General features: G+C 34.8%; 1 protein-coding gene across 1 annotated transcript in view; it reads right to left on the reverse strand.

Annotated features, from left to right (window-relative positions):
* Positions 1-27,500, reverse strand: part of LOC115222459 (histone lysine acetyltransferase CREBBP-like) — a 90,047-nt gene that overhangs the window by 43,575 nt on the left and 18,972 nt on the right. Inside the window, 7 exon segments of the mRNA XM_036511557.1 lie at positions 2,213-2,293; positions 3,488-3,645; positions 3,779-3,949; positions 4,748-4,798; positions 7,548-7,666; positions 7,796-8,303; positions 8,460-9,065. Coding sequence (XP_036367450.1) covers positions 2,213-2,293; positions 3,488-3,645; positions 3,779-3,949; positions 4,748-4,798; positions 7,548-7,666; positions 7,796-8,303; positions 8,460-9,065 — 1,694 coding nt within the window.

Consider the following 27,500-nt stretch of genomic DNA (forward strand, 5'->3'; position numbering starts at 1 on the left):
ATTAGCCCACTCTTCCTTGGTGAAAGCCTCAAGCTAGGCCAGATATAAATAGAGGAAAAGTGTTCAGGTCATTTTCAGTTTCTGATGATCATGGCCAAGAAGAAGTTCAATGAGGACCTATGTCAATGTCTTTTGCATGCCCACAGTGAAGAAAAGGGTTACAAGGCCATTTCAAAGCAGTATGATGTCCCTGTAGCAACCATCCAGAGCATAATTAAGAAGCACAAGAGGTTCAACACTCTTAAAAACCTCAGTGGGCATGGCAGAAAGCGTAAGGTGTCACCCAAACTTGCCATGAAAATCTGCCGAGAAGTTAACAAGATGTCATGATCCATCATTGAGTAGTCTTGCACAGAGGAGGTCTCCATGGACATAGTCCTTGGAAGATGCTGCTGCTCAGGAAGAAACATCTGGAGGATCACCTGGCTTTTGCTAGAGGTCATCTGAAGCAAGATCCCAACTTTTGGTCAACCATCCTGTGGTCTCATGAGATGAAGTTGGAGTTATTTGGCTATATGGATGCTGAATATATCTGGAGGAAGAAAGAAGAAACATACAAGCCAAAGAACATTGTGCCCACCATCAGGCATGGTGGTGGAAACAATGCTATGGGGATGCTTCTCTTTCAGTGTCACAGGGAACTTGACAAGTTCTAAGGAATCATGAGAAAGGAGGATTACATCAGGATCCTTGATGAAAACACGAAGGAATTCACTGAAAAACTCCAACTCGGCCACCAGCAGGACAATAATCTGAAATATACCACCATGGTAGCGAAGAAATGGTTCAAGAACATCCTAGAATAGCTGACAACTTGTGGCGAGACCTGAAGACCAGAGTGATGGCTAGGAAACCAATCAATCTGACCTAGCTTGAGGCTTTCACCAAGGAAAGAGTGGGCCAACATCATACAATAATTGTCTCTAAACAGTCATAAAAAACAAAGGCTATGCTAGTGACTATTAAAGGAAGGCATTGGACTCAGTAAAACTAGGCTTTGAATAATTTTGAACATGGCATTTTTTGAAAACCCATGAATAGAAAGACCCTGAAATGAAGAATTTCTTGAATTGTGTTTTGTTGCTATATTTTCACTTGTTGGTCACGTATAACTCATAAACAAACTCGACAAAATGCATTCATTTTATCACAAAAATTAACAAGGTTATGAGTAATTCTGAAGACGACTATGTGCCTACACTTAATGTTCAATTTATAAATCATTCTCATTCATCCCAGTAGTTTGTGTAATACATGTCTGCAATACAGTACACACACACATATATATATATATACACACACATACGTACGTATAGACATATATATACACACACTCTCTCTCACACAAACACACATACATACACACCATTCTTACAGAGAGAGAGAGAGAGAGAATAACAAACTACGTACACAGCTAAACCATGAGGGAGAGAGAGTTGGTGGAAATAAATATTGTAAAACTAAATTTTTAGCATTTAAGAAAATTATAGAAACTAAATTAAATAACTGATGAAATGTTATAATTTTGAAATTTGCATCTCCTCTGAATTTTAAGTTTATTTTTTGTTTTTTTTTTTAATAAAATATAATCTTCTCAATGCCTAACTAATAAGAAAATTTGAATTATTAGAGGAAATCTAGCTTATCATAAGAAAACCCAAGTTAATGAAGTGAAGATATTGAAGTTTTGAGTTGTAAATGCATTCAATAAATATTTCATAATTTTTTATAGCTTCTGTTTTCATTTTCCCAACTTTAGTAAATTAAAAGTGCAAACAACAAAAAAAAAAAAAAATTCAAACATTGCACACACCAAATATACCAAGAATTCATTAGAACTGAATGAAAATCACAACTAACAGAAAACTGGATTTAAAATGAAAAATATTGGGAGATTAACAATTTTAAACAAAACTAAAATATACATTAACAATTACAAGGGAGAATAAAAGCAAAATGACAGTATTATCAGTCACTATTTATCAATCACATGTACATTTAATGAAATAAAGATAGATTTCAAAGAATCTGTAAATGAAACTGTTTGGAATTGAAGGACAGGTGCTAGGAAAATTCCTTACCTTTTTAACTGAATGCCTTTGGCAGTTAACAAAGTTTTGAATTTTCTACAAGTTTTTTTTTTTCCCCTTAAGAATGCCATTAACTTTTTTTTTTAATAGAAAATGCATCTCAATTGTAAAGTCATACTCACGTAACAGGCTGGGATGGATCATCTGCTAATTCCACTTCCTCTCCTTGGATTTCTTGAAAGCATTTTTCACAATATACATATCTATACGAGATAAAAGGAGAAAAATTAAGTTTGCATTTCAAATCAATCATTAAAAAATAAGACTAAATAAGATTCTACTGTTTTAAGTATCCCTAATATATTATATTGATGCTATTATTTGGCTCCATAGAAGTGTAGAGCTGGTTAAGAACTTATTCAGTGCAAGTACTGTATGACATACAAAATGCAGTCATATTCCTGGCATACTAACAGAAAGTCATGATTTTTCAATGTTGTATAACTCAAGAAATGAAATCTATATTCTTTCAAGATACGTTGAATGTTTTAGAAATCTAATGATATAACTACTGATATTTAGAAGAATAAGAAAAGACAGGGTAAAGCCAGGGTGTCTTCTCTTATGGCTATGAAAGAATTATTGCAATGAGCAAACAATAAGACATATCCATAGAATTGTGGACTAAGGAAAACATGAAAAAAGCAGTGTGCCTGGTGAACCAGTGATGACTCTCAAAGAAAGAATGAAGGAACAAGACTAATGAAGTAAACATCAGTCAGATGCAAGAATTCTAAGAAATTTACAATGTAGATTTATAAATTTATTGACACAATATTACCATAGTGCAAAAAAATTAAAAGATGAGTGTTTTGTATTACTACGTTGCTACTAAAGCAGAAGGAAAATTATATATACAGTGGTATATGTGTTTGTATGAATAGTCATTAAAAGTTTTCTGATCTTAGTTCTTCAAAGTTTCAATTCTTACTCTTAATTTCAAATGCATTATGAAGTAATGAATGTGCCAGACAATAAATTATCACACAATACCACATATCAACACAATGTACATTACAAGCAACCTCACGAAAAACTACTTCCATAAATTAGTTAAAAAATAGTTGGAATAAATCCAAAAGATTGATGACAAGCCTTCCCCAAAATTGACTATAAATGTTGAAGTGTATTAATGGAATTTTGAGGAACATGGATAGTTCAAGGAAAGTGTTTATTATAACAGTAATCTGAAAGATTTTCAAGATGAACAAATAGATTTTGATGGCAAGCATTTTATACTACTGTAGCAGATGGCATTCAGAATAGTGATTTTCATGGGGGTTAAGGTGTATAAAGCGAGTGAAATATGTCAATTTGAGGATTTAGCAATTAATATACATAACAAATGAAGATTTTTAAATTTTAGTTATATAACATAAAAAAGTATTTCAATTTACCTATTTTGATAGCTATAATACACAGCATCCCTTGGAATGGTACACAATTGTTTTCCATAACAACAAAGCACTTGTGGACTAAAAACAAATTTCCGGCCACAACAATAGCCAAGGGATTGCATCACCTGATCAATCTCACCCTCAAAAACTTCAGCTAACTGAAATAGAAAGTAAAATGTATTAACTGTTATTATGGATACTGAGAAAATATTATGATTAAGTATGATAGAACAAAATCCCACTCTTATATAAACATTTGTGCATTTAAAAATTCATATTTTGTTATCTTACCTTTGAGCAGTATTTATAAACTCTTGATGTTTTTCTATTATACAGCCATGCATTATCAAACATGAGCCAAACATCTTCAACATACTGCCATGGGTCTTGGTACTGTCCTGTATCAAGCTTTCTTTTTATAGTGGAGAGGTCCATGGGCTTCTTAATTATCATAAAATAATCCTGTAAAAGAGCAATTACTAATAATATCATTTCTTAAATATTATTAAAATTTTACCAACTGCTAATATATACTCATTAAATGAGTATTTTGACAACAGTCTGGCAAGATCAGTTATTTTCTATGAGTTCTACAGATCATTAAGTGTTTCAACATTACATGACAGGTCCACAAGCTTTGGATTTATAGTATGCCATAAAAATATATGTTTTGAAACTATAACAGATACCAAATAAACTAAAAGCACCATACCAAAGTCTACAAAATGAAAACAGTAAGAAGACTACAAAATAGTGAACTATTTTATATCAACTGTCTACTTAAATTAAATTCCATTTTAATAAAATAATCCAATCTATGTATGGAAGAACATTTCTTAGGTAAGAAATGAAAATCTAAATCTATGAAGTAGGAAACTTGTCAGCTAGAAAATTGACCACAACGTACCAAGCAAAATTAAGAATCATAAGCAATTTGAAAATAAGCTCCAAAAAGAATAATGTATGTATTTAAGAAATTTATTAGAAATCCCTAATTTTAAACAAAGCATATTAAACAATGTATGATCAATAAAATTTCCAAGTCATAACTTAAATATTTCCTTGAAGGAAAAAGCAAATAGAACCAGAATACATTTTATGCAACTTGAAACAGTGAAGACACTAGATAAACAGATATACTCAACCTCAAAAACTGTCATAAGGGCTCAAAGATTTCTAGCACCTCTCTCCATTATACATGGATGTACTTCAAATAGATACACTTAAAATTGATATGCTCTTTTGAGTTTACCAACTGACCTTAGAATGTTTCCACCATTTCTTGTCCTGTGTTTGTGTTAGACAGGGGAGCTGTTCCAGGAGAAAAAAATAATACAAACATTCCAGGGTCAGTCAGTAAAAAAAAAAAGAAAAAAATCAGCAAAGTATTTCAACTAAACTATTTATTCTATTTAAATATGTATGTAGTTGAAAGATCCAAAGGAAATGAGTGATGGGAGAAAAATACAATAAATGGAAACAAAGTGAAAAATATATTACAATAAATTTTCAACTGTTGTAAATCTACTAAGATCACAAATCACATAAAATACTTAAATGAATTGCAGAAAATTTAAAACCTTTGTTTTGACTACTTTAAAGTAGATATATTAACCTACATTAGTAAGTAAAGAAAAAGTATTAGGAACAAAATCTTGGTGAATCATATTATTAGGAAGAATATAAAGCTTTTAGTAGTTGCCCAAATCTTTACATCAGCTTTAAAAATTCTTTGATAAGTGTACTGAGATAAATTTTGAAAATTACTCTTCACATTCATTAATATTCAGATATTTTCTTGAAGTGACTGTTGGATGATACTTGAAACTAAGTATAAATAAATTAAAATACGGCATATTTTAGTAAACCATTTCTGAAGAAATTAAGCAATTTAACGTAACAGCACTTGTAATATAATAATCTTTTTTTACATTGGTACTAGGTTGCAAAATGGGAGGGAGTTCAAAATTGCCTGAATCAGTGACAGTATATGACTAACCATTCTTTATTGACCTCAGAAAGATGAATTGTAAAGTGAAATAGGATTTGAACTCTGAGCATAGGGTAGAACTTTGCACTGAAAGCATTTAGTCTGGCCTTCTATTTCTTATGTAACCCCACCACTCTTAAAATTTTTTTTTTAAATTCTAACTGCAAGTTTTACAATCTAAAGAAACATATTTATAGATAATTTAAACTTTATTACCATCATTATCAAGACAATTAAAACAAAAATCATAAGAAAGCTCAAGATATGGCTACAAAGATCAAAAGTCTGAAGCAGGAACATACACAGCAGATAGTTGAAGGGAAGATTTGTAAGAGTAAATAAAAAAGAATGTAATATTTTTAAAGGATTGGAAGGTAGTTAACTTGATTAAAGTTATTTTTTTTTGTTTATTTGCATGAGAGCATCTGTATGTATAAATGTAAAAGAACATTATCCCCATATGGCTAATTCATACTGCTTTCACAAAAAAATATTCTAAAGAACTAAACACAATATATATATATATAGACCATGATCCTGAGGTGTACTTGGGATTCACAGTCCTGGAAAAAGAAAAAAGTTTCAATTTAATATTTACAATTATTTCTGTCAGTTCAGTTAAATTCTAAGAGTTGCTATTTAATCCCTTTTATTTTTATGTTTAAATATTACACCCTTTAACATGCAGAAAAAAGAAGAAAAAAACCTTTTTTATTTTTAAATTACTTCTTTCAGCATGCAGGAAAATCCCTCCCAAAAAATTATTAAGAATACCTCTACAGTAACATACATTACTTCCCAAAATTTAGAACCTACTTAGAATAGAAAGATATGACAAAATCAGATTTCCTTCAATTTTCCAAGACAAATCTAATTGAATAAATTAACATAATGAATTAAAATAAATAATACCAATAAATTACTAAATAATGAAAACAATAATGTAACCAACAAATTAACAAAAGTGGAATATGATACAAAAAGGACCAAGATCCTTCATTCCTTCTATTACAACTTTTTAATTCATAAAATAAACTTGAATAAATACATTTACATACCAGTTCTACACACACAAACCATTTTCATGCTCACCATGTACAGACAGACAATGCATACATTAAAATTAATTGATCTTTATGAAATCAAATTTAAAAATCTAGGTTCCATGTTTTAAACAATTCGTGGTAAAAGACCCACTCTGTAAACAATAAAAATAGAATATAAAAATTATATATGTAATAAATACTTATTTATTAATATCTAGTTATCATATTTTTGCCATTATATGTAATGTTGAAACAATAAGATCTGAAGGTTGGCCACTAGTTAAAAAATTCAACCACTTAAGTCAGATGATTTACAGAAACAACATAATTGAGTTAAATAAAACATACTTACCTCCAACATTCTTAATGACATCCATTAAGATGTACAATAGAAAAATGTAATTTATCCATATATTGTTCATGGTATTTGAAATTATTCAAAAGAAACCCTCCAAATAACAAAGAACATTTTCATATCCTTACCTATTAAATTTGTATTATTTGTATGTGACTTCATCATCACCATTTAATTCTATAGGTGATTTTCAAGAATTTTTCAAATATATTTAATATGTTTCATTTTCTAAACTGAATTCTAATAATTTTCTTTTATAATTACACGCCTAGTCAATATTTATAAATACCATTGAAATCAAATTTTTATTATGTTAAAAGAAATATAAATTTCCATGATAACTGAGTATTTTCTATAAATTCTCTTCACATTTTTTAAATTATAGTTTTTGAAAATCTTGAAAAATAAATTTTGCTCTTAAATGTGAAATCAAAGGAACGACTAGTTACAGTTTGGGATTAGTTTGTTACTTTTAAGTAATTGTATTTTATAATAGAATTGTAATGAAACATTTTTGCAAACTGTGTATTTAGATCTTTACTCTCTCTAGGAAAAATATTAAGTTATTTCATACATAAAATGTATTTATAGAAAAATAAAACATTAGAAACAATTTACAGAATAGAGTAAAATTATTTAAAAAATGACAATTTGCTCATTTTTACTTACTGGAATCTGCAAAAGACTGGGATCAACAGGCTGTCTGAAGGGTAAAGATTCTGGATCTTGTCGATAAAGTTTCTCTAATGTTGGCATTAATGCCTGCCTCAGTTCATCCGGTTTGAAAACTAAAAACATTAAAAAATAATTTTGAGATTAAATTAGTTATTCATTTAATTTATAAGAACAAAAAGTAATTTGTTTCTTTAAAACAATCAAGGCAAGAGAAAAATACAGCACACAAAAGTCAATATTACCTTTTTTGGATTTAGGAGGAGTTGAAGATCCTGGAGTGGTTGGTGCTAATGGACCTCCAATGGCATTAGCTTTTGTGTCTCCACCGTTTATATTTTCAGGATTTCCACTAGTCGTAGACTCAGGACTCTGCTGCTGATTTGTAGTTTCAATAGGCTCTTCTTTTACCTGAGGTAAAGTCAATGCCTCATCTTTATTGTCAGCTCTAAGTTCAGATTTCATATCTGATAGTTCTAGTTTAATATCTTGCTTTGGATACTCTGATTTGATTATTTCCTCTTCTTTAATAAACTCTTCTTTCATGAATTCATATTTAATTGGGGGTTTGATTTCAGTCTTAATTTCAGCAGGAGTAACAGTTGTATTAGTTGCTGTTGTAGTAGCTGTCATAACTGAAGATACACTCGTAGTTGTAATTGTAGTCGTAGTTACTGTTGACAAGGCTTCAGACAAGCACAATCCTGATTCTTGTTTCACTTTTAACTCTGGTAAGGGATGGTCAACAGAATCCTGAAAATGAAGTTTAAAAAAAAGTTAACACCTAGCAATGCAAAGTGTTTCATCAAAATTTACTACTATAGCAAAAACAAAAAATTAATTTCTCAAAAATATTTGCATCTAGAAGTTAAAACTAATCAAAACTTAAATAATTTTAATAATACATACAGGTAATTGTTTTCCTTTTGACATAACTTCAGGCATGGACTGGTTTGATTGTTGAACCTGCTGCTGCTTCGGTGTTAGAGGTTGAGGCATTTGTGGAGTAAGAGCTTTTTGTCCAGTACCTCCTTGCTGAACAGGAGGCAAGACTTTTTGAGGTGTATTTGACTGTGGTGTTGAAGGTTGTGATAAAGGTTGTTGTTTAGGAGTGTGTTGTTGCTGTGGCTGGGCTTGTGGTGTAGGTGGCTTTTGTGGTTGGGACTGTTGTTGAGATTGAGACTGTAAGGAGTTCAGCTGTTGAGACTGTTGAGAAACTTGTGGTGGTTGTTGCACTGTCTGTTGCTGTTGTTGCTGTTGTGATGGAGGTTGCTGTGGTTGCATAGCTTGCTGTTGTGGTTGTAGAGCCATGGGTTGTTGTAACTGGACTTGCTGCTGGTGTTGTTGTGGCAGTGTGACTGCTTGCTGTTGGCTTGTTGAAGGAAGAGTTGGAAGAGTTTGTGGTGCAGCAATTGGTTGATGACTCTGAGACTGTGCTTGAACAGCTGTTTGCTGAATTGGTATGGTCTGAGATTCAGTAAGCAATCCGCTTAGCTGAGAAGAAATTTGAAGAGACTGGGAATAGAGAATTGTATAGAATTATATATGAGAAACATTAAATTTAGAAAATGAAAATTGAATACAAATGTAAATATACAAAAGACTTGAGTATATTCAAACATGTAAACAAATTGTATTGTATATATTAAATATGAGAGGAATATATATCTGAACACGCACCTTACATATATTCATATAACACTGAACACTTTAATCAATAACATACATATACGTACATATATACATATAACCTTGCCACTGCAAAGTTACGTTTGCAAAAGAAATTTGTGATGATATAAATCTTTATTATTTATTAGCACACAAAAACAATGTCCAGTAAATTAAATACCCTTTACAAATAACTTAGAGGGTTTGAAAAAATTCAGTCTCAAAGCAAATAAGTGTGGTGTTGTTAATTAGTCCCTATTCAAAATACTGGAAATAACTTCAATATCCAAGATTAGATAGAGTGAAATGTTTGAATCTCTAAGACAGTTATATACATGTATGTATGGATATATATATATATGTATGTATGTATGTATACACCATCAGGAGTGATACCGGAATGGACATGGCCAATCTGAAGGAAGCGGCCCAGGATAGAACTGACTAGAACACTGATCCAACGAGTGACCGAGAGTTGACTTCGACTGAGCGGATAGAGAGAGATATATATACATGTATACATATATATGTGTATATATACACACACACAAACACACATATATGTATACAAATATATACATTAATGTATACATATATTTGTGTGTGTGTGTATCATCATTGTTTAACATCTGCTTTCCATGCTGGCATGGGTTGGACAGTTCGACTAAGGGCTGGCAAGCCAGAAGGCTGCACTAGGCTTCAATCCAATCTGGGAAAGATTCTACAGCTGAATGCCCTTCCTAACGCCAACCAATCCGAGAGTGTAATGGGTGCTTTTTATGTGCCACCAGCACGAGGGCCACTCAGGTGGTACTGGCATCACCCACACTTGAATGGTGCTTTTTACGTGCCACTGGCATGGGAACCAGTCAGGCAACACTGGCAACAACCATGCTCTAATTGTTCTTTTTACATGCCACCGGCACGAGAGAAGTCAGGTGGCACTGGCATTGACCATGCTCGAATGCTGCTTTTTACATGCCACCAGCATGATTGCCAGTCAGGCACCACTGGCATTAACCACACTCGAATGGTGCATTTTACATGCCAATCAGGCAGTACTGCCATCGCCCAGAACAACGACTACACTTGCCTCAACAGGTCTTTGCAAGCACAGCTTATTGCCCAATAATTGAAGGGTACTCTTAAATGAGCTGGTTACACCCACTGGCATAGGCCACAATTTATGATCTCACTCGGGTTGCCAAGTCTTCTGAAGCACAGCATATCTCCAAAGGTCTCAGTCACTTGTCATCACCTCAGTAAGGCCCAATGTTCAAAGGTTGTGCTTCACTATCTCATCCCAGGTCTTCCTAGTTCTACTTCTTCCATAGGTTCCCTGTACTGCTAGGGTGTGACACTTTTTCCACACAGCTGTCCTCATCCATATTCAACACATGACCAAGAGTTGACTTCGACCGAGCGGATAGAGAGAGATATATACATGTATACATATATGTGTATATATACACACACACATAATGTATACAAATATATACATTAATGTATACATATATTTGTGTGTGTGTGTGTGTATCATCATTGTTTAACATCTGCTTTCCATGCTGGCATGGGTTGGACAGTTAAACTAAGGACTGGCAAGCCAGAAGGCTGCACTAGGCTTCAATCTGATGTTTCTTGAATCCAACTTTTCTCTCAGAGCGCTTACACTGTCATGTATACACATCCAACAGAGCATTCTGGCTTCATTCCTTGCAAGTTTACGCATGTCCTCAGCAGTCATGGCCAATGTTTCACTGCCGTATAGCATGGCTGTTTGCATACATGCAAAATAGTCTACCCTTTACTCTGAGCGAGAGGTCCTTTGTCACCAGCAAAGGTAGAATAAGAATAGCCCGGGCTATTCTTATTCTAGCAGCTACACTCTCTAAGCATCCACCCCTGCTACTGACTTGGTCACCTAGGTAACAGAAGCTATCAATTACTTCTAGTTTTTCTCACCGGAATGTGACAGAAGCTGTTTTCTGCACATTTTCAGTGTTTATTGCCCCTGAGCATTTGCCACATAAAAAACAATCTTCCCAGTCAGCCTTCCTTTGATATTGCAGCACCTCTTATATGTCCATAGCTTACACTGGGTACATCTTATGGAGTTTCTAACCATGCCTTTTCTACTGAGGGGATCTGTAGTTTGTCTGCCTCCATACTTTGGTTTTTGCTAGATTGACTCTAAGGTCCTTCGATTCTAGACAGTGCTTCAACACCTGAAACTTTTCTAGTTCAGATAGTGACTCAGCTATTAGAGCAAGGCCATCAGCATAGAGAAGCTCCCAGGGGCATTGTCTTGAATTCCTCTAATATTGCCTGGAGGACTACAGTGAATAAGAAGGGGCTGAGGACTGATCCTTGGTGAATCCCTACCTCTACCTGGAATTCTTCAGTGTAATCATTTCTAACCCTCACCTTACTGCCAGCATCTCTAGACGTGGCTTGTACAGCTCTCACTAACCACTCATCTATCTCTAGTTTCTGCAATGACTACCAAAGTTGAGAGGGGACTTTGCACCATCCACAGATCGGTCAGTAGCCCTCAACATGTCCTGCAGAAACCTCCAGCTGTCTTCCACATCATGTGATGCTATATCCCCCTCTATTCTGTCAAAAGCTTTGAGTAATATATCTCTAAATCTCTGTCCATTTGCAGGATCCCTAAGCTTCCAGACCTTTCAACTCTATGCTGATCATCTTCTGGGCATCCATTTCACAACTAATCTATGTTGTGGAGTGCATTCTTCACCTGGGAAGGTTTTGGCTTTTATATATAGGCATCATTCCTGTTTCCTGGCGAGGATGTAATCAATTTGACTAGTGTGTCACCAGATCGGTAGGTAACTAGGTGACTGGCAGGTTTCCTGAAGTTAGTATGGCAAACCATAGGATCATTTGCATTGCAGAACTCCAGCAGCCTGGTTCCCTCCTCATTGCGGGGACCAAAACCATAGCCTCCATAGGCTGAGATAATTGATAGCTAAACCATGTTGCAGCACTAATCTATCTTCTATCAGACTCTTACTACCTTGATTACCTTATCAACCCATTTCTCTGCAAGAAGTATACCCTCGCCCGCGACCCCATCAGTGTTCCCTGCCCAGAATATCTCATATCTATGTTCTTTGCCTGTGAGGAATCTTGCAGAACTTTCACTCCACCTTACTTCTTGGATGCAGCACAAATCTACATGTTTCCATTTAAGCATCTCAACAATCTCACCAGACCTACTTTTCAATGTGCCAACCCTGAGGGTGTAGGCCCATGAGACCATGGGATGGCGGACAGCAGTGTCGTGTATATATGTGTGTGTGTGTGTATATATCAGTAATTACTCAGGGTAGGCAGTTGGAGACCTTTATGTAGTAAAACAACCAAAAAAGAAACAAAAGGCAGTTTACCCCTGCATTTATAGCATGTAAAGAAAATGGTGTTGTAGGGGTGTACATAGCATGTGTACTACAGCAGTACTATGCATAGCTTAAATACTGAAATTGAAAGGCAGGGGTGAATTATGTCTACCTGATCTACAAAAACTAAAATATTTTGCATTTTATACATAGTAATCAGAGTAACCACCATAATTTTATTGAATCAGGTGCATATTTTGCCATAAAAGGAAGAGTGTCTCAACAGTGATTCCTGATGGGCCAGGGGCTTTCCCTGTGTTCATATCCTAAATTGCTTTATCTACCAGGGTACTGTCAATTCAGATAGCTGAGTCAACATTTGGCAAACTCCCCTCCCATTCAATTTCCATGTTCAGCAGTCTTTCATAATGGCATCTCTAAGCCTCTTTTTTTGCAGAATCATTAAAAGCAAGTGCACCATCATCCATGTGGACACATTTCTCTCTTATGACATAACAATTTTTTTGCACACACTCTCCTGCAATCCGAAATACTTCAGTCTGTTGTTTCTCAATGCTGAACATAGGCAAACTCCTAATTTTCTACTTCTCCCTTGGCTAGATATACTTGTTTCCTAGCTTCCACTCTGGCTATTTGATACTGTTCCCTGCTGCCCCAACTCTTACAGGTGTGTTTCTTTGCTCCAATGGCCCTGTCTATGGTATTCACCCACCATCACATTACCATTGGTCTGGAAGAGACTTTGCACCAGACACAGATTTGGTCTGTACCACTAAGCATAGGGGCAGTGTACGCTCCAACATTTCCTTGACCTTCGACCCAACTCCCAACCTGACACATCCACACTCCTTCGTCTGACCGAACTTGTCCTCTCACTTAACTGCTTCTCGTTCGCAGGTGATTTTTACCAGCAAGACTCAGGATTGGCCATGGGAATGAGAATGGGCCCCAACTATGCAAACCTATTTGTTGGCTATGTTGAGACCCAAATATTCTCAAGTTTCACTGGTCCCACTCCTAAACTATATGGTTGTTATATTGATGTGACCTCACTCTCCTGCAAATAACTACATTCTTTTGTCAAATCTTTCCATCTTGCCCTCCACTTCTCCTGTCAGTCGTCTTTCTTGACATTTTGGTCAGCATTCATCACTCCACTGTTACCACCTCCATCCACTACAAACACACACTCATACCTCAACTTCTTCCCTAACCCAACCTCCCAACCTTGCTTGTTCCCCTGCTCCCACCCACGCTGCCACACTTGCCCTTACCTCTCCAACACCACCCTCCTCACAGGCACCCATCATCAACCCTATCATATCACTGACTCCTTCACCTGCACTTCTAGCAATGTCATCTACTGTATCTCCTGCTCTGTCTTTCTCTATAAATAGGTCAAACGGGAAGCTGCTTGGCTGACTGGTTCACGGAACACACCAAAGACATCAGAGTCGGCAACAACACTCCAGTCTCACGCCATTTCCACTCTATTGGTCACTCTTTACAACACCTGTCTGTGTTTAGATTGTCCATGCACAGGGCCATCTGGACTCCTGTCTTCGCCGTGAGCAGGCATTAAACTTCTCCCACCCATCTCTCCTCTCTTGCTCTGACAACTACTTCCTCTTTCACTCCCACCCACATTCTCCCTTCTACCCTCTCCTTTCATCATCACCCCCTCCCTTGTTAACCCACCCCAACCTACCTTCCTTGATTCCCCACCATACACACTAGCACTGACCACTTCCTAGCACCTATACCATAATCCACACACGTACAGATGCACACCTCAATGTCATCAACCCCCTTCCACATGCACATACACACTCTCACCTTCATTTTGGGACCACCACTACTTTATTATCTCCCCTTCTTCCTAGCTATCCTGTGTGACACCACTGCCTGGCATTTGCCACGATAAATTGCTAGCCACTAAACCATTTTCTATTTTGTCTCCCTGTTTATTCTTTACATTCACTGCATTCAATTTTTCACAAATTTAAACATCCATTTCATTCACTGCAGAGTAGATTTTATTGTTTAATAGTAAACAACATTTTGAACCATGAAGAACCAGATTTTTGCAATCTTTTGAATTTTCTTTAAACATTTTTTTGCAATTGGCTCCTAATACAGACATAGGCTTGCCCAAATGCATCAATAATTTAACATTGATATTTTTTCACAGTTGTTACTATCACCTGAAATGGAACACTGAAAGCACAATATTTGAGCAATTCTGCTATTCAACTTGAAAAAAGGATGTTAAGCAGTGGAGTCTGCTCGTGATATCAACGAAACATTTGCTGATGAAATGACATTGAGTGATCAGCTTGAAAATGGATCAAATGATTTCACAGTGGAGTCCTGAGCTTTGAAGATCACAAGTATAGTGGAAGCCTGTCTGTCATCAATGACAGTTAATTAGAGACTGTCACTGAGAAAGATCCATGTGATCCCACTCGAGAACTGGCAAAAGAACTTCAAGTTAGCCAGAAACCTGCCAGCAACCATTTGTATCCCTCTGCCTCTACCTCTCTCTTCTCTCCCCATGTGACTGGTGTTCGGCCAAGCTTGACCTTTCTTTCTTGGTTCAACTACCATCCATACAACAACTATATTCCTCCCTGTGTCTGTCTAATCTTATGTCCCTGCCATAAAGCTTTACTTCAACACACGCCAGCTTAATTTAATTCGTCCTTAGTCGAAAGACACCTGTTGTTATGTCCTGTTATTTGCATTTGTATTCGCATAACATTTCTCCGTTTTTTTCCATCCTTGTTTACGTACACCACTGCTTTCTTCCAAGGAATCTAATGCTCTCAGTTTTTCCTTGGGGCTGGCCAGATTGGAGCAATCTCGAGTATAACCAGTCAAAATTGCAAAGCTAATCTGGAACTCAACTGAGGATAGAAATCTCCGAATGACCCATCTTTGTTTTCTTTGTATTGTCTATCTGAATGTATTTTTTTGTCCCTTTTTCGTATCACCTAACCGTCTGGATGTTTTCTGTTCTTGTCCCATTTTTGTATTTTATATATATATATATATATATATATAAACATATTATCAATAATAACAAATAGTAACAAAAGTAGAGGAAATAGCTAAGGTTCTCTGGCTGCTATTTCTAAACTTCGGTATGTGGTAAAGCAAATCTTTGCTGAACCCTAATTATAAAATATTACTTAAGTCCCTTTTCATGCCGAATTCTACTTGGTGAAATTATTGATTACTAGTTAGTTAATTAATTTTACTCTTGATATCAATGGAATTATCCAGTAATATTTTGCTAGTTTATTTTGTCTCTCCGTCTTCTCTCCAGCTGGTGTATGAACATTTTATGTGGTTTTAGAGTCAAGTTTTGACTGCTATTTCTAGCATGGTGGTATCGGTTAGATACCCTAATTTATAATTTTAATTATTACCATAGAAGGTTTTTATTTCCATGCTGGCCACTTGATAAGTTCGGTATTTAAATATCGATGTTATCCTTATTTTTATAAATTTATATATATATATATATATATATAGAGAGAGAGAGAGAGATAGATAGATAGATAGATGCATATATATATATATATATATATATGCATCTATGTTATAAGAGAAAGCTGTGTATCAATTAGGTATGTAACAGTTACTAAAACTAATAAAGAAAGTAATCATTAAAGGAAGTATTTCTATAACTTCATGTTCTAAGAAATTTCTTATAATTTTGATCTGTGAATTTTGAACTCTTAATTTTTTGCATATTTAGATATTCCTTACATTCACTGCATCCAATTTTTCACAAATTTAAACATCCATTTCATTCACTGCAAAGTAGATTTTAATGTTTAATAGTAAACAATATTAATTTGTTGCAGGTGAGATTTTCAATAGCTGTATAACAAGGCACAATTTTAATATTATCAGTTTCTGAAGTTTGTTAAATATTTTTGATAAAATGACATTTTTTTCATATACTGGTATAATTCTTAAGTGATTCTGTGTTAGCAACCCAAACCAAGCAAAATTGTAAATATTTTCAGAATAAAAGGTGACCAATTCAAGGGAGTTCTGGCTGATTTTTAATATACCAATATAATTTTTGTAAGAAAAAAGTCATATTGTTGTTATAGCTGTTTTGGAATGCTATAAGCCTTACAAAGATCGACTGTTTCTAGCCACCCCGCTTTTTTTTATTAAAAACCATATAAGCCATATCAGTAAAAAAAAAAAGAAAAACAAATTGTAAATATTGAACAATTCAAGGGAAGTTTGGCAGGTGTTTCTAGCACAACCCAAATCACCCTCACTCTCACACGTATTGATGTCTTTTCAATATTTTTCTCCCATTAAGCATTTTATAGAGTGTTGATGCCAAAAGTAACACACACATTGTCCAATCATGGAATAGTAATTGTAATCTAAATTTTTACCCCCACCTCAATCAAAGAGTGTAAGCAAAAACATTTTCTAACAGAAATTTTGCTATTAAAATGAATTATTGTTCACGTAACTCTTTTAATCACAGTAGATAAATGTCAGCAACGACCTTCTGAAGCTCTTCAGTATTTTAATTTATAAACAGAAACAATCAAGGTCAGAGTGTGTGGTTGCAAAAAAATTTCTAATTTTTCAAATTTTGTTTCCTTTAGCACATAAATGTATTCATGGGGATAAAAATATTAAAATACATCAATACATGCAAGAGTGATAAACAAATGTGGAGAATTGTCTCACTTTTCCCTCTTAAAATATTAACAATTTCTTTTGTTTATTGAAAAAGCTCCTCCCATGGATTTGAAGTACCACAAAAATTGGCCAAAATAGGTCCAGTATGATGATGGGAAGGGGGGGGGGGGGGTCCAAAAACCAATTCTCATACAAAGATGCGCCCCCAAACCATCATTTAGGAAGCTGTGGTTTAAACAAAAGGGGGAAATCCCCATCAAAACAGTGTAGTATTGGTCTCGCTAATATGGAAAAACATTTTCCCCAGATTTCTTTATAATCATAATCTATGCTGTTTCAAAGGCATTTATATAGACTTTCATTAAAAAATACCCATTTCCTGGAAGTTATGAGGAAAAAAAGTTGGATTGCATGAATTTTCCCAAACTCCTCTCTCCACCCCTCAGAAAAATTCTTTTCCATAAATCCCTATATACTCTGAAGCCAAAATATCTAAGCGGTATCTGAAGAAAATTTTTTTAAAAAAGTATCCATTTTTGTGGATGTTATCAGGCAACAAAGTCAGGGTTGTAAACATCTGTAGTTATGCCCTTTTATGTATATGATTTTTTCATTTCATTTATTGTTTGCGATGACCCCACACACACACACATCATCACACTGTTACACACACACACGTAATGCAAAGGTAACAGATTGGCTGCTGAATTGAAATCGCTATGTTGCTTTGAAGAGAAGGTAAAATATAAAGTGCTTCCCCTAGTTGGACTACTTCCATGTTTCTTTAAAAAAGAGTTTATGACTAAACAAATAATGAAACCAATATTTATCAAGAAAGTGAGGACTATCAATTGGCTCACAGAAAACCGTTTGGATGGCAGTCTTTCTATTCCTGTTTATATATGTATATGTAAAGGCATACCACACCCTATGTCATTAATTGGTTCCACGAAACACTATTTAAGTCGAATTAACTTTCTCCAGGTTAGGCCAAACTTACTTGTCTCTCAACTAAACCAATGATAACCATAATCATATATATAAATATTATAATATATATTAATACCACCAGGCAGTTCGCCCGGCATGCTAATGATTCTGCCAGCTCACTGCCCTAAATAAATATGGTGTGTGTGTGTATATATATATATATATAATATATATTATATATTATATATATACACACACACACACACACATATAATATACGTATTATTTAGGGCGGTGAGCTGGCAGAATCATTAGCATGCTGGGCGAACTGCCTAGTGGTATTTCGTCTACCGTTACGTTCTGAGTTCAAATTCCATCGAGATCAACTTTGCCATTCATACTTTCGGGGTTGATTAGATAAGTACCAGTTACACACTAGGGCCAATGTAATCAACTTAATCCCTTTGTCTGTCTTTGCTAGTCCCCTGTGGGCAATAAGGAAATAAATATATATATTTGAATCATAAGTATACATTAAATAAATATATATATATATATATATATATATATATATAATTCCTCATATAAAGGAAAACAGTTGTACTATATACTGGAGCTTTATTTCCATTAAAATTCGTATTTATATCTATATCTATATATACACAACATATAGATAGATAGATAGATAGGTAGATATACATATACATGTATATGCATATGACAGGATTCTTTCAGTTTCTGTCAATGAAATCTATGGAATAGTAGAAGACACTTGCACAAGGAGCCATGCAATGAGACTGGACCAGTTGTGAAGAAGGCTTCTTACCACACAGCTACTCCTGTACCTATATATGTACATATACCAATGTATTTTTATATATATACATATATATACACACACATATAATTACAGATATGAATACATTTAAATACATATTGGTATACATTTATATATACATATATAAATGAATATGCATATATATATATATATATATATATAATATATATACACTTTTATATGTTTCAGCCATGTGGCTGTGGTCATGCTGGAGCACCATTTCTCACTATTTTAGTACCGAGACACAATCTTTCCATGGTTCCTCTCCTCTGACTATTGCAATCCCATCAAAATTGCCGATGGCCTGTCTGGTATATGAGGGAATTTAACACTGCTTCCTTCAAGTGTGCCTCATGTCAAGTCATTGGTTCGCCTGGTATTGTGGAAAGGAGAGCATCGAGTTTCTTTTTGAAGTTTTCCAAATCTATATCGGGTACGTTTCTTAATTGTTTTGGCAGAGCATTGAAGAGCTGTGGTCCTCTGAACCCTAGACTATTGCAGTACCTGGTTCTTATGTTAGATGCACTGGACGGTACCTATGGTATTATGCAGTGGCATCCAGTACAAGCATTCATATAACACTTAGTGCCAAAATTAGGTACTAGTCCTTCCAGTACTTCCACCTGTAAATCATTACATATATCACGTCTGTGCTCTAGGGAGTAGAGTTGTATTTCTTTCAGCCTATCCCTGTAGCTCATCTGTTGGACTGTAGCAATTTTTTTAGTGTAGTGACGTTGGAGTGCTTCAAGCTCCATTCTTAGCTTCACACTGTGTGGTGACCACAGCTGAGAGCAGGAGTCTAGCAACTGAAGACAAAGGTCTTCCATAGAGTCAACATTAATTCCTGATGTCTTGTTCTGAATGTTCAGAATATCGATCGCGCCAGTTGTCTGCAATTTGCTGCCAACTTCACAATGGTTTATGAAATGATGTATCATTACACATACTAATGCCCAGGTCTCTCACTGTTTGTGACTCTGAAATCTCAGTACAGCCAGGTTGTGGAGCATTTTTGATTTTAAAGAGCAGTGCTTGAAATTTATCAGCATTACATTTCATATTGATTTGCTCTGCCCACTTCTATATTGCATTTTGGTCAGTCTGCAGGTTTATGACATTAGGATATTTGTTGACACTGATAACTTTTGTATCATCGACGTAGTGACTTACAGCGGGTGTCTGACTGACTGTGGGCATGTCTAAGATGACTACTACAAATAGAAGTGGCCCTCAGACATATATTATGAAAATAGATAGGTTTACATATATATATATATATTATATATATATGTGTGTGTATATATATATATATATATATATATATACACACACCACGTATATATTTAAAAAAACTTAGATCTACGCATATCTGTATACATAGATATATCTAGATAGGTATATATACACAAACATATATGTATAAATATATAAAGAAACATAGAAAAAATACACACATACAGATATATATCTATAAATATATATACATACATATATAAACATACGTATCTGTATACCTATGCATATATATATATACACATACATATATAAGCATATACATATATATATATATATTGCTTGACAACCAATGCTGGTGTGTTTACATCCTTGTAACTTAGCAGTTCGGCAAAAGACACCGATAGAGTAAGTACCAGGCTTACGAAGAGTAGGTCCTGGCATCGATTTGCTCGACAGACTAAAAGAGATATATATGTATACATACATATATATACATACACATATATATACATATATATATACATACACATATATATACATATATATATATACATACACATATATATATACACATATATATATACATACACATATATATATACATACACATATATATATATATACATACACATATATATACACACATATATATATACATACACATATACATATACATACACATATACATATATATATATATTATATATATATACATACACATATATATATATATATATACATTCCTGACAAATGGGAACATGAATCTGAGTAACAGTTTTTGTGATGTTTCTGCTGCTTTTTAATACATATATATATATACACACACACACACATCTACACATAAGATATATATATACACACATACACATATATATACATATATAAACATGTATATATATACATACGTATATATGTACATATATAAACATGTATATATATACATACGTATATGTATATATATACATATATAAACATGTATATATATACATACGTATACATATATATATACACATGCATATACGTGCATATATATATATTTATATATACACATACATACATCATCATCATTGTTTCAAGTCCAGTTGAACACTGACATTACACATCCAACAGAGCATACTGGCTTCATTCCTTGCAAGCCTACGCATGTACTCTAGCAGCTACACTTTCAGAAAACTTCTCTAGTTTTGATACTGACTCAGCAATTAGAGCAGGGTCATCAATACAGAGAAGCTCCCAGGGGCATCCAGCCTTGAATTCCTGTTATTGCTTGGAGAACTATGATGAATAAGATGGGGCTGAGATCTGATCCTTGGTGGGCCCCTGCCCCTACCCGGAATTCTTCACTGTACTCGTCGCCAACGCTCACCTTACTGATAGCATCCCTGTACATGGCTTGTACAGCTTTCACTAAAAATTCATCTATCCCTAAGTTTCCTCATTGACCACCAGATAAGGGATAAGGGGACCCATGTCAACAAAAGCCAGGAACAGTGATTTATCTTTGGCTAGGTATTTCTCCGGCAGTTGTCTTACCAGAAATATAGCATCAGTGGTGCTTTTCCCTGGCACAAACCCAAACTGCATCTCATCTAGACTGACCCTCTCCCTAATTAGTTGGGCTATGACCCTCTCTGTTACTTTCATTACCTGATGCAAGAACTTGATACTGCTGCAATTATTTGTATCTAAAGCATCACCAATCATTGGGTATGACTCTTTCATGTATCACCTGGTTGACTATATTGGTGATTAGTATAGCCAACACCACCAGATATTGTAGGCATCTCTGGTGATTCCTGATGGGCTGGGGGCTATCCCTGTCTTGATACCCTTAATTGCTTTATCTACTGAGATACTGTCAATTCAGCTAGCTGGTCCCTCTGTTCGGTCGACATTCGGCAAACTCTTTCTCCCATTCATTCTCTTCATTTAGCAACCTTTCATGGTGGTGTCTCCAAGTCTCTCTCCTTGCAGCCTCGTTAAATGCACATGAGCCGTCATCTATGCGGACACATTTCTCTCCTATGTGACTATAATTCTCTCTAACACACTGTCTTGCAACATGAAAAACCGCAAGCCTTTGGCTCTCACAACGCAGAACATTGGCAAATATTTTCTTATCTGCTTCCTTTCTGGCTTCCCTTCAGCCAGTCTGATACAATTCCCTGCTACCAGCATTCTTCCAGTCCTTTCATGCCTGTTTCATTTCCCTAATGACCATGTCAACTACATTGGTACACCACCACGTTACTTTGCGTTGAGAGGGGACTTTGCACAATGTGTATGCACACACACACACATTATATACATACATATATATATATATATATACACACACACACATACCCACATACATTCAACCATTTAGGGCAGTGCGAGTATATATACACAAACACACATATGTGAGAGAGCGAATACGTGAAAATTGAAACAGGCTGCCATGCGCTATTTAACACATATATATACATACATATCTACATATATATATACACACACACACACATGCACATACATGTATATATATATACATATACACACATATACATATGCATACATATCTATATATAGATACATACGTATACACATACATACATATACGTGTGTATTATATATAAATATATCATCTTCGAAATGTAGAGTAGATGAAACCATGGCGACTGAAGAAGGGTTTTTTTCCTTGTGTTATTTGTCCTGTACTCTATTTTTGTTGTTACTCTTTTACTCTTTTACTTGTTTCAGTCATTTGACTGCGGCCATGCTGGAGCGTTGTTTAAGAAAAATGTCCAGTTCCTTGGGTTTGTGTCTATGTTTTCGTTTCTCATTGTGTTCGACGTTTTTTTGGTGTCCTGTACTCATATATGCGTGTATATATACATGTAGAGGTAGGTACGTACATATATGTATATATATATGCATATGTTTTATTTATTAATATATTATATGACGGAACGCACGCATCCCTTTCTAAGTAAGATTGTCCTTGATATTAATTTTGATGCGCACTCTTAACCTTTCTGTCCCCTCCCTTTCTCAGCCTTCATTCTTTGATTTCCTTTTCTTCTACTTAACTGTTTCTCCCTCTCTCATTCTTCATTCTTTCCAGTTTCCTCACAACCATTCCCCTTTCTTCTCTCCCTTTCTCTTACTCCTCCTCCTCCCTCCTGCCGTTAACCTGCGACGAGAGACTTGCCACCTTCTTGAGGTGTGGACGGCAATTTTCTTTGCCTCCTTCGCTGTTCACAGAAATAGCGTTCGTAATACTTTTTTTCTTTCGGCTTAACAGCCCTTCTTGTCTTGTTATTTTCCTTGTCCTGTCTTTTACTGCTTATATTTTGTACTGTCATTACTGTTCTGTTTTTGTTACCATTTTTACCCCTCTGCAAAAAGATCTCAAGTTTTATTTGATTTGCTTTTCGCAGGAAGGAAAGTTTCTATCGAAGACACGTCTCGCCTTCACCTTCGTAACGTGGAGTAGATGAAACCATGGCGACTGAAGAAGGGGTTTTTTCCTTGTGTTATTTGTCCTGTACTCTATTTTTTTTGTTGTTTAAGAAAAATGTCCAGTTCCTTGGGTTTGTTCTATGTTTTCGTTTCTCATTGTGTTCGAACTTTTTTTTGGTGTCCTGTACTCATATATGCGTGTAATATACATGTAGAGGTAGGTACGTACATATATGTATATATATATGCATATGTTTTATTTATTAATATATATATATACATAAAAACCAGTCGCGTTTTTTTTCCCCCTCCGTTCGCCCACATCGGGATCTTTCTTTCTTCCTTCTCTTATTTTTTTCCGACGAAGAGCTCCACTCGAAACGTCATACCCTCCTTCTTCCCTTTTTCCTGAGGGCCTAATAATAATAATACTTTAATTGTTCCACGTGTTGTTGTTTTTTCTGTTTTCCCGTTTGGATTAACCTTATATATACATATGTACATACATGTATTTATACATATATATATATATATATATACATACATATGCACAAAGACATACATATAAGTATATATATATATATAATGTTGTATTTCGGAATGGTCATTTTGCCAGTTTAGCCAATAAAAACACACGCACTATATATTTGGTGTTACTTTGCTTCAGTGTTATTTATTTTTTACATTAATCTTAATCTTATTTCGGCCAGAGTTATTTCGTCACACTCATGTGACCGCATCAGTGGTCCTTTGCTTAATTCTTTCTGATTTGTGTCTCTCCTTATTTTGTATTTCTATTGTATGTGTCTTCATTTGCGCCTGCGTATATCTCTATGTGCGTCTATGTTTAGTTTGTGTGTTTGTGTGGGGGGGATGCCTGTAATATTTGTATCTTCTGTTTATATACATTTGTGTAATTTGTTATTCTTTTTTTTATTTTGCTCATGTTTACATCCACTTATTATTATCATTATTACGTATGTTTGTATGTATGTATAACAACAATACTAGTAATAATAATAATAATAAAACATTTAAAAAAAATTTTTTAATTTTAAAAATTAAAAAAAAACCTATATAGTTATTTATTTCTATTTGTTTATTTATCTGTGTATTTTATTTATGATGTTTTTGGTTTTGTTTATATTGTAACCAGTTTATGGGGATCCTCTTCTGTCATATGTTGTGGTGTGTGCTAGTGTTCCACTCCAGTTTCCTATTCAGGCTAGGTTTATCGTCTATTATGTGTGTAGCTTCCGTAATTTGTCTGATTGTTGCATCTGTTCTATGTGTGGACAAGATTTTTAACCTCTATGTTGTTGATTGATCCCCCGTATTCCTGCTCGGCGTGTTGGTATAGAATCGATGAGCTCTTTCCTTCCTTCCTTAAGTTCTCTCCAATGTTCATTTACCCGCTCTCCTATGCTTCATGCCGTTTCCCCTACGTATGTCGTTGTCTTGTTACTGCATCATCCCTCTATACATCTTATACAATAGACTACATTCTGGCTTTACAGTTTGTTTGTGGGCTAAATCTACACACAGTACAGTACTATCCGTACAGGGGGGGTTTCTACTAAAGGGTAGGTTCTACCAATATGGATTTGATAGGGTTGCCTGGCTTTTCAACAACAACCTTAATCCATAGCTTACGTTTGTCTAGGGTCCTTCTAAGCGGTACGCCAGTTCACCTCTAGGGTGGTGTCAACGAACATGACACTGGTATTTATGGCTATCATACAAAGTTGGCCTTCCCTATTTTCTTCTTTGTCCTTTCTATAGTGTTCCATGACTTGCTCCTATAGAGTGGGCAAATCCCATTCCTATCATTACTAATATATTATCAAATTTCTTCATGGCTCCTTGTATACTCTGATCCTTTCTTTATGACTGTAATCTGAGAACTGCATGCGGTGAATGAAATGTTTATGTGTCTCTTTAACTCTGTAGGCTCGCACATGCGGGACACATTTCGCATTATTCTGACAAGGTCTGCCATCAAAATATTGAATTTTGGCATTGCCCGCAATGGCTGAGTTCCGTGGGTCAAGTATTTGGAGGCCATAGGTTTGGCATAGTACGAATGAAGGATTTGGGTTTTATTATTCACAGTTTCTAGCCAGTTGGGGTGTTTAGTGGGGTAGTCTATTGTGACCTTACCCTGGTGGATGGAGTTGGCTATTTGCTGGATGCTCTCCATAGTATTAGTTTCTATTTCTATTTCAACAGTACTGTCTTGTGGGGGTGCCCATACCACTATGTTGATATCATCAACATAGCAAGAGTACATGTTCATGAGTATGGAATTCTGTGTTAGGTGTTCTTTAAGCCTTCTGTCCCACCATACCATGAAAAGGTATAAAAAATCCTGCACAACAAATATATATATATACTGGCTGAAGGTGACACGCTCTACACGCGGGTGAGAGTGTGGTTGTTACTTTCTGTTGCTTCCTTTCAGCACGTAAAAAGCACCAACTACAATCACAGAGTGGTTGGCGTTAGGAAGGTCATCTACTGGTAGAAACACTGCCAAATCAGACTGGAGCCTGGTGCAGCCTCCTGGCTTCCCAGACCCCGGTCACACTGTCCAACCCGTGCTAGCACAGAAAACGGACTTTATATATATATAGATAAAACCACTAATAGGCAAATCAAACGTGAAAAACCAAAAACAAAACATAAAAAAAAAGTATGATATAGAAAAAATATAAAATTGAAAATTTAAATTATTTAAATTAAAATAAAAATTATTAAATTATATTTATAATTTGTTTTAAAATATATATAACTATGAAAAAGTATGAAAATTTAATATACATAAATAGATATATACACTTTGTATATATACATATTTATATATAGAACACACACACACACATACATTATATATACATATTTATATATAGAACACACACACACACACACACATATATATAAATGAACGCAAGAATATCTGATTCATAATATTTGTTCTCATGCTCGTGTGTTGTTGGTGACAGACAGATATATAAAAGAACGCCGAAGTGATGGGAAGGTAGGAAACAGAGTGAGTGAAAAAGAGAGGAAATAGCGAGAGTTTAGGAAGATACATTAAATAATGGGAGCGGACTTGTCAAAGTTATAAATGAAGGGGAGTGAGAGGGTAATGGAAGAAATAGCGTGAGTGAGGAAGATGGCCCCTAGCAACCACACATTTTAAGATAGGGATTTCTTAGGTAGCCCACGGGCATCGTCACCTCATTCTACATGTCCCTGTAAATTTTGGAGCGAATCGGACGGGATGTAGTGGCATCGAAAGCGATCCAAGCGGTAAAAACGCATTTCAGTTTTATATATAGAGATTGGTAAAAACGGGAAGATAACAAAACATCACCAAAACACCATCTATTCGGTTATCTTGCCATCAATATATAGGACAATATATATGGCCAGATAACCGAAGAGATAGTGTTGTGGATTTCCACCTCAACATCCGAAACTCAGAGTTTTATCTTGGCTTCCAAATAATTGCCACATATTATTTTACAGATATATATATATATAAACATATATATACATACATGTGTACATATATATATATATATATATATATACATACACACATATATGTATGTATATATTTATATATACATACACACATATATGTACGTATATATATATATCTATATATATATACATACACACGTGTATATATATACACATCTATAATATCTATATACATACATATATATACATATTTATATATGCATAAATATATATATATATATA

This window comes from Octopus sinensis, linkage group LG20, assembly GCF_006345805.1.
Source record: "Octopus sinensis linkage group LG20, ASM634580v1, whole genome shotgun sequence".
In the NCBI taxonomy this organism is placed as follows: Eukaryota; Metazoa; Mollusca; class Cephalopoda; order Octopoda; family Octopodidae; genus Octopus; species Octopus sinensis.